The sequence below is a fragment of the Echinops telfairi genome, unplaced genomic scaffold (assembly GCF_000313985.2).
Source record: "Echinops telfairi isolate 266 unplaced genomic scaffold, ASM31398v2 ScPeMD7_1;HRSCAF=3_0, whole genome shotgun sequence".
Taxonomy (NCBI): domain Eukaryota; kingdom Metazoa; phylum Chordata; class Mammalia; order Afrosoricida; family Tenrecidae; genus Echinops; species Echinops telfairi.
In genome coordinates this window covers 9,617,401-9,626,612 of record NW_022103896.1, presented here as the reverse complement: position 1 = coordinate 9,626,612, position 9,212 = coordinate 9,617,401, and the positions used below count along the sequence as shown (strand labels likewise).

Sequence of the window (9,212 nt, the reverse complement as noted above, 5' to 3'; positions counted from 1 at the left end):
ATCAAAGCCCGTGACCCCCCCCCCCCCCCCCCCCCGCCTCTTTTTTTTGGTAATGGTTTGTTTGAAATGGTTATTCTTGAAGGGTGTTAAAATCACGATCATCTTCTTCAGTTTAGTTTTTCACGAGGTGGTTTTTACCAGGCCCAGATTAGTTGAGCACCTCGAGCAGCTCGCAGTGTGAATGGCTGCAAAGAACGGAGAGGGCTTCTAGCTAGTCCACGGGATAGGCCAGGTCACGGAGGGGACCAAGCCAAACCCAACCCAACCCACTGCCATCGAGTCAATTCTGATGCCCAGAGACCTTATCGGTCTGCATAGAACTGATCTTTAGGGTTGCTGACATTGTACATATCTATGGAAGTAGACATAGATAGACTGTGTACATATCTATGGAAGTAGACATACATAGAGTCAGAGTGGCAGGTAGATTTGAGCTTCAGACCTTGCCATGAGCAGCTGACTTGGCCTGACCCAGGTCTCCTTGGTGTTTCAGTCACTGGCCTTGAGGGAATGATTCGCAGAAGCACCGCGTGCTGCTATCAGCAGCCAGGAGTCATTCGCTGCTGAGCACCATGGAAGTCAGGATGAGCAGCATGGCAGGGCTGCAGTCAGCCCGCAGGAAACCTGGCAACAGGGAAGCCAGGCAGAAGGGCCGGTTACCTGCTGTCCGTGGTAGAACACGGCGAGGAGGAACATGGCCATCAGCAGGAGCGATGCCTCCTTGGTCCCCAGGAAATCTCTGTTGGAAGAAGAAAGGCAAAATGGTGGCTGGTTACTACCAGTCCTGGACGCAGTTCAAGCCGACTTATTGGAAAAATGGGATTAAAGAGAAACAGCCCTTTTTAGGGGGGGCGGGGGGAGGCTGCGCCCAGTCTCATTTGGAAAAAATGACTCGCCAACAGTCATGAAGATGACACACTGGTGGCATTTTGTTCTGTTCTACAGAAGGTCAAGGAGGCTCGGTGGTGCAGGGGTTAAGCGATGGGCTACTCACAACAGGGTGGGAGGCACCAGCCACTTCTTGGGAGAAAGATGACGTTGCTGACTCCCTTAAGGGTTTACAGCCCCGGGTGGAGGAGCAGTTCTGCCCTGTCCCCTGGGGCCACTGTGAGAGGATTTCGCCTGCACTGCAGCTGGGCTTTGGTTTGGTATATAGAGGCCACCATGAGTCAGAAATGACTTCACAGCCACGAACAGCAACCATTTGGAAAGCAACTGACCCCCAAGGGCTTGAGGTCATGCAGATCAAAGCCCGTGACCCCCCCCCCCCACACCCGCTCAAAATCATGTCTCCAATTTGCGGAGCACTTTCCCCAGAAATCACAGAGCCTTTGGCCCTTTCTCATGCCCCACATCTACGTGAGCACCAAGACCATCTCCTGTTTCTTCTTCTGTCCCTTTCCTTTTGTAAGATGCCTTCCTCTCGCGGAGAGGGCACCTTTAAGAGAGCAGACAGCTCCATCTTTCTCCCTAGGAGCGGCTGGAGCCCCTGACCTTGTTGGCTGCCCAGGGCTTTGCTACTGCTGTAGGGCTTGCTAAGGGTCATTCCCGGGTTGATGTGCTCCCACAGCTATGGCCTCTTTTCCACGCGCACATCCTATCTATGAGCTGGACACTGTTGTTCCTTTCCCCAGGTATGGACACTCAAGTGTTAACGTCTCCATTTGACAAACAAGAAAATGGAGTTGTTGAAACATCCGCTCAAGGTAACGGCCACTCATGGGGAGATCCTGGATGAGAACCTGGGTTTTGCCAGTTTAGAAATGGTCACTCATTGTATCATCAAGAACACAGGCTTTAGGCTCATAAAGTCTGATGGCCAAAGATGGGCTCTTGCATGTGCTGGCTGTGTGTCCACGGGGCAGACCAACTTGCTCTGCCTCAGTTTCCCCAGGTGCAAAATAAGGATGGCAAAACCTGTTCCCAAGAGTTCTTTTGAGCATCGACTGTCAACCCTTTTATCTTTTTTAAAATTCAGAGTGCTTGGATAAGCTTTGGCTTGGGCTTTTGGAACCCGATCTGGCACGGTGCTCTCATTAACATGACCCACCTGCTCACACAGTGCGAATGGGAGAAATCCAACATTTTGGTCCTCGTGGACACGCCCTACATCCGGACTGTGCCTGGCACATCTGATAGCCTTTTCCTTATGAGACAGCTGGCTTTGTAAAGCCCGGTACTTTATCATTGGACACACACATTCAAGAGAACATAAGACTACCTCTTGATCATTTGAAAAGAGTTGTTTGTCTGAAACTAAAGAGAATAGACTAGACCAACGCAGAAACAAAACAAAACATGGAAGAAATTTATGAAGAACGTTTCCGTCTTTCAGGATATGTTTCAGATGGAAAAAATAATTGGTCTGTGGGTACAATGCTAGATGCATCTGGTAAACCAGCTAGGCCAAGGAACATCTCCCAGAAATGGTGATCTAAATGTGCTGGACACGATGGATGGATGGATGGATTGTGATAAGAGTTGTACAATCCTGCAATAAAATGATTTTTTAAAAAGGAACAAATGAAATCGTGATCTAAATGTAGGAGGGATTACTTATCTATTTTATTTTGGTTGCCTTTATGGAATCTGAGGGACTCATGGAGAGAGCCAAGTGGCTGAGGCCTGTGCAGTATTATAATCCAGTGGGTGCTGAATAGATTCCAAATCCTATGAGTTGAACTGCGTTCCATAGGGTTTTCAGTGGGTGGTGTTTGAGAACTAGGTCAGTAGGCTTGCGTTCTGAGGTGGCTGTGGGTGGATTGGAACGCCCAACAACTTGGTTAGTTGCCAAGTGCATTAACCATTTGCTCCACCCATGGGCAATACTTGGTTTGATATTGGGTGTCAGGGACTTAAAGCCAAGGGCAGCTTGACTGGGCGTCTTTGTCTTAATTAACCCACTGAGTTAATACCGCCATCTCTCTGTGCTGATGCGGCTCCGTGAAAACACAAGCAGAACAATGCCCGTCTCAGGGCAACCGCCACCCTGGGAGAGAGACTGTCTTAGCTGGGGTCTCAGAAAATTTACCACTTGATTAGACTGCTGTTCAGTACAGACACATTGATGCTAACTGTAGAGAATTTGGAAGATAATGAAAAGGTTCACCAAAAAGAAAATGAAAACTATCTTTAAGCTTATGACCCAGGGAAACCGCAGTTAATATTCCTGGGTCAACACAGCACCATTCCCAGGCCTCTTCGTGGTTCATGCTGTTTTGTAATGGACTTTTATACTTTGTGATAAAACGTGGGAAAAAGTCCATGCGATTCAACGCTCTGTAAGGTGAGTTTTAGTAGATCCACACTGTTCCATTTCATGCACACTGTGCACAACTGAGTGTTCTTGGCCAGCCTTTCAGTTTGCAGGTAGGTCAGGGAGGATCAGAGAAGAGAAGTCACTGGCCCAAGGCCATTGGATAACGTGTGTCATTAGTCTCAGGCCATCCAGACGATTTGTGTCAGAGACAGGATGAGAACACACAGCTTAGGTACCATGTCAAAGGCTTTAGCCACTGTGGGGGGTGTAGATGGGTAGGATGGGGTGGGGGGACAGCTGGATGCTGAAATAAAGGGCAGAGTGGCACTTTCTCTCTCTGTAACCCCAAGTGCGACCTTCCCTCTTTTTAGTGTGAAGGCGCTCTGGGGGAGTAGGTAGATACGTGGGTGGCTGCTCACCACAAGGTCAGGAGCTGGCACCCACCAGCCACTCTCTAGGAGACTGACGCGACTTTCTGCTCCCATGAAGATGTGCAGCTTCAGGAAGCCAGTGGGGCAGTTCGACTCTGTCCTTCAGGGTCGCTGGGGTCAGAAGTGGCTCAAAGGCAGTGGGAGGATGTTCACATTTGTAATGTGACTTTTTAGAAGTTGGGGCTGGGGGACAAAGGAAGGAAACAACATGGTAATTGGGCTGAATGACTCAAGAAGGAAGGTCAGCCTGAGCTTATCTGTGCTTACTTCCGAATCCGTACTGAACCGTTTCACATGGGTCTGATGTGGTAAAACCCATGTAAAATTGTTCACTAGAGAGTAGTAAGTAAGCATAGGTAAGGCCACGCCTACTCTGCTTAACTGGTGACTCTAGCTACTATCAACTTGAAAAGAGGCTTGGATTCTGTAGGAAGGTGAAGGGCCGTTGGGAGAGACACAGGTGGCAGTCAGGCCCAGAAGCGAAACCTTTGATGTGGTGAAATCTAAGGGACATGGTTCAGCACGGAGCAGTCAGGAAGTAAAAATAAGCATGTGCTTACCTTGCTTCTTGGGTCATGTGCTCCTGGAAGGTTATATGGGGAAAGGCAACCATATGACGGTAGTTTATTCTTTTAAAATGTAGAAGTAAGGATGAGGAGCTGTTAGCTTTGCTGATTCCTGGGGACTGCGATGATTAATATTACTACCACCAAATTCTAATTAGATCCCACACCTCTTGGTGCTCCTGAAGTGTAAGCCAGCATCCATCACTAGGCTGCAGGAAGTGTGAGCACAATGGGCATTCTGGGATTGGGGTGGGGGGTGGGGGGCTGTGCCCTGTGGTGTGGCTGTCCCCCTTCTCTCTGCAGCCCTCCCCACCTCCATGGAGCCCACCGTGGTTGGAGATGGTAACAGTTAGGTGGCACCCACCACCCACCACTTCTGTCATCCACCCTGGGCAGGGACTCCCCTTGTACTTACACTGTCCTCCTTGGACAGTGACCCTGCTGGCACTATCCACTGACCCACTGTCCTCACCTCATCTTCCCTGCATGCCCCACCCTCCATTTCCTCCACCAACCTTCCAGCGGCTTTAAGCCCTTGTGTAGCCTTCCCCTACCTGCCGAAGACCTTGCATTTCCCACCCTCACCCTGCATCCTCAGTGATCAGACCACGATGTCAAGAGTGAGTGAGAGAAGATGTCCTGCAGCTGAGAGGCCTCCTGACTGTCTCCGAGACCCCTGGCATATCATTCAAGGTGGCCCGAGGAGGGTGCCCCAGGCCTGGCTGCTGCCCCACATGGGACCCAAATCATTGGAGGCACCACCTGAGAATGTTTTCTACATTGTCATGGAACGCAGAAGGCTAGACCAAGGAGCGAGGAGCAGGTATAATTCCTAGAAATGATAAGGCTGGACATGAGAGCTTTTTGCCTGGTCTTGTAAGCTAGCGGATGCCTGTGCTGAGAAACCGGAGTGGGTAGCCAATCAGTGCAGCGGGTCGGATTCCACGGGGCCTGGCGACACTTACTCTCCACTGTGGTGCTGGCTGTCGTAGCGCAGAAAGAGGCCTGCGTAGACGGTCTCCGTCAGCAGGGCATAGATGGCGATCATGATGAGCAGCACCGCCAGCTTCAGGACGGAGTTCAGACGCAGGAAGACGGCACAGGTCACCATGGCCAGCACCCCCGTGAAGACGAAATACTGCAGACGGAACGCGCAGCTGGTCAGACACGAAGGGCCACCCAAGGAGGCGCACTCACCTTCAGCAGGGTTGGGCTCACTCCAGGAGGCACTGATAGGAGTTTGTCTCCCAAGGGAGGTCTCCAGGCCTCTTGAAAGTCAACGGATCCCAAGCTGAACTGCAACCCCCAAACCTGCTCCCCATCCTGTGTGTGGTGTCTTCCCTGTCCCCCTTCTTGTCCCCCCACTCTACAGCATGTCCTCACAGAGGCTGTAGCATGGATTTCCTCAATAGCTCTCAAATGCATCCAGTTTTCTCCTGCCACCCCATTTCTGTAACGAGTCTCCCTGACAGCTCTCTGGCACCCTGCCTGCTGCTTGGCCCCATCCTCCACCCAACACACACTACCATCTTCTACCTACAAGTCCTACAACACTGATGGGGTCACGTCCCTCCCCTTGCTCAGATGTTCCCTTGTGGCAACACGGACAAGGTCCTTCCTTCTATGTCCAAGTTCTTTCCACTCTCTTAGCCCCCAAGCCTGTTCTAGCCCCTCTCACTACTTACTGCTCCCCCCAACATGCCCTTCTCTTCCATGCCTCATTGCTCTGTGGTGCCAGCATCCTCTTGCTCAACCCTCATACAGGGGACTAAGCCTTACTCTGCTCTAACAAATATCAGTTTAGGTATCGTTATTTGCGAGGAAACCCTTCTGGAAAATCTTCGAGTGCTTCTGGATCCTGCCTCGCTCCTCTACACCCCCCCAGTAGCACAGGGGAACACCTGAGAACTGCTTAGCTTGTAAATGTGGAACCTCCCAACAGCAGGATTCTGAGAGTAGCCGCCCTATTGGAGCGGCACAGCCAGCCGTCTGCCTTCTGTGGGAAGCCCCTCAATGGATGCCCCTTTGGGAACCATCACTATCTATCATCATGGCGGTGGCCAAGGACTGTGGCCATCCAGTGGGCAAAAAGAAAAGGACCCACATGAGCTAGGGCTCCCTTGGGAAACGAGCTTGGATTTGGAGACACGTTTCCTTGTGTGTTTTTTAAAATAACCACAATTCCCATTTTACGGGTAAGGAAACCGAGGCTCACAGTTCGAAGGAATGGTTTAAGGTCTCAGAGCTGAAGAGTGGCATCCCAGTCACCTGGACACAACCAAACTCACAGACCAGATTCACTGCCACCGAGTTGAGGCTGACCCTATAGGACAGGGTATCCCGAAACTCTTCAGGAGAGTAGAAAGCCCTGTCTTTTCCCATGGAGTGGCTGGTGGTCTTGAACTTCTGACTTTGTGGATGGCCACCCCATGTGTAACCACTATGCCATCTGGGCTCCCTGGATACAACCAGTCCTGATAAATGTGACTTTTGGGGCAAAGTCTGCATTGGTTAGGAGGAAAGGATCACTTGGGGTTTCCTCATTGTGCCTCCTGAATATTTTATGACAGTATTTAGTGATTTATAATAAAGTGTGGGAAACTGAGGAACAGGAAGAGAGTGTATGCAGATGAAATTCTTTATTCTCATCTATTAAGAAACCTGGCAGGCCAGGATTCTGGGCGGAGGGAGGCCTTCACACTTGTGGGCTTGAGGTGAGTCTCAACCACATTCTCAAAACCAAGATTGATCCCCACAATCTCCTATCCAAATAGTGCTGCCTTAAAGTGACCACTTTTAAGCACATAGCTGATGGCTATCTGACCAGCAACTATAGGAGAAGACATGTGCGATTGTTCTCTCTGCATAGGGGACTGTCACTCCCCCTTACCTCTCCCCAGCACTGGTGTTAGGTTTCTCCTCCAATGAACTCAGGGACCTTTAGGGTTAGGGTACAGCCCACTTTGTTACCTTATGTGGTTACCTGTAATTAGACAGGCTTGCATGCCCTGAGAGTATATAAGATGATGATGATGATAATACAATCACTTCTTCTGCTCTGGTTCCTGAAGCTGTGGCAGAGGTGAGCACCCCTAAACTTTTCTCTGTCTCTTAATTTTTTCCCTTCAATTACATGCCCTTTATGACCTGTCCGGCTGTGAGGTTGAATCTCAAGCCTCACCCTCTTCTAAAAAGTAGCTATCTGGTTACCCTTACTCATCTCTGCACCTTCAATACCTACTCAGAACTGTTCCTTCTAGAACGGAGGGATGCACTAGGCATTAGACAGGTGTTGAACCAGGACTGAGAAAATATGGAATTATTTCTGCTCTGGGGAAACTTACTTAGTTTTCTATGCCTCCCTTTTCTTACCAATTAAATGGCTTCTGAAGTGTGGTTCCTTCGTTAATGTGGGACCATTTTGGGTGAGGCACTGGCAAATACCTTAAAGATCTCAACACAATAGAAAAGGTTTCTACACATCTAACACCAGGCTGAAGGTCTCACAGCTCATATTTCTCAGGAGGAGTGTAAAGTATGTATTTGGGCCAGAAGGATGAGTTGACTAAAGAAGAAGTGGATAATATTGGGGGTGATATTTGGATCTGAAACAAACTTCTTAAGTTTGTGGCAAACTGAGTTGCTCCTTTTGAAATGCCCTCTTGGTAGTGTTGTTCATGGTCCTTTGTGACAGCTGCTTGATGTCTGATTTCTATTACATGGCGAGAGAGTCTTGATTTGGGCTAGAGCGGTGGGTGACTCTCCTCAAATCCCCAAGTAGCTATCAGAGGGATGTTCAGTGACTTCTAAGGTCAAAAGGACTCATTCCTGCATCCTTCCATCAAGTGTGGATGGGGCCCTGACTCAGAGTTCCCACGGAGGGCAAAGATCTCATGCCTTTGTTGTACTGCAGGTAGACAGAGACGCAGCTAAGGCCTGTCCCTGGCCTCAAGGAGCCTTTACTTTGGCTTCTCCTTTCCTCATAAATTCAATGATGTCGTTGTCTCAAACTGGGGTAATAGGTGTTCTTCTACTTATTCTAAGACCTTCCTTTGGGCATGTTCTTTAAGGCAACTCATCCTGACGTCTCTGTGCAGAAAGCTGGGAATGAGCTGAGCCACGGATAAGTTCATTCTCTAGATTTGTTTTCTCCACATGGAAACATCCAAGATCCTCTGTTTTGTCAAAGTCAAAGCAAAGAGGGACTAGATTGGAGGGGGTCCCCGATTGATGATGACTTGCCTCACAATACAGAGGATTTATGCACGGCATTCTCAATGTAAATTATGAATCATGCATTAAATAAAAGGTCATTGAAATATTGTGTCCTTTGAGCAAAAATCAATGGGAGCATAGAATTAAAGAAAAGCTTGCAATCAAGGAATGGTGCTAGGTACTGGGATGCCAGGTAAATAAGAGACAATCCAGGCCTAACAGAGGCACAGTCTAAAGGGGACACACCAACCCAGGAAAGCCAATAGTAACTGTACAGGATGCTATGTATTCTGTCAGTACGTGACCAGCTACTCTGGGAGTTTGCCTCATCCACGGAGAGCTCTTTCTCTTTTTGTTGATTCAAGCAGTTGTGTTGTGTGCTTGTGCCAAGGGTGACATGTGAGCATTAATATGATGCTAGAGCGGTATATGAACTGGTAGGAAGATGAGTGGCAGATAATACATCATTAAAGGGACTCTTGAAAGCTGGATAGAACTTTAAGAAACACACTGCCATTGAGTTGATTCTGACTCACAATGACCGTAAGGACAAGGTAAACTGCTAGAGAGGGCTTCCAAGGTTGTAGATCTTTACAGGAACAGAGCCTCATTCATTTTACTCAGAGCAGTTAGTGGGTTCAAACTGCTGACCATGTGGTTAGCAACCTAATGTATAAACCACTGCACCAGTGGGGTTCCTAAGCCACCAGTGTACAAATACTCAACTCACTGCCATCGAGT

General features: G+C 49.0%; 1 protein-coding gene across 3 annotated transcripts in view; it reads right to left on the bottom strand.

The window, feature by feature from the left end:
- Positions 1 to 9,212, bottom strand: part of ADCY8 (adenylate cyclase 8) — a 194,333-nt gene that overhangs the window by 28,139 nt on the left and 156,982 nt on the right. For all 3 annotated transcript variants that reach the window (XM_004697391.3, XM_045285711.1, XM_045285759.1), the window contains exons 12-13: positions 5,222 to 5,394; positions 661 to 739 (exon numbers count right to left, since the gene is read on the bottom strand). In XM_004697391.3, the coding sequence (XP_004697448.1) occupies positions 661 to 739; positions 5,222 to 5,394 (252 nt within the window). The remainder of the gene's footprint in view (positions 1 to 660; positions 740 to 5,221; positions 5,395 to 9,212) is intronic.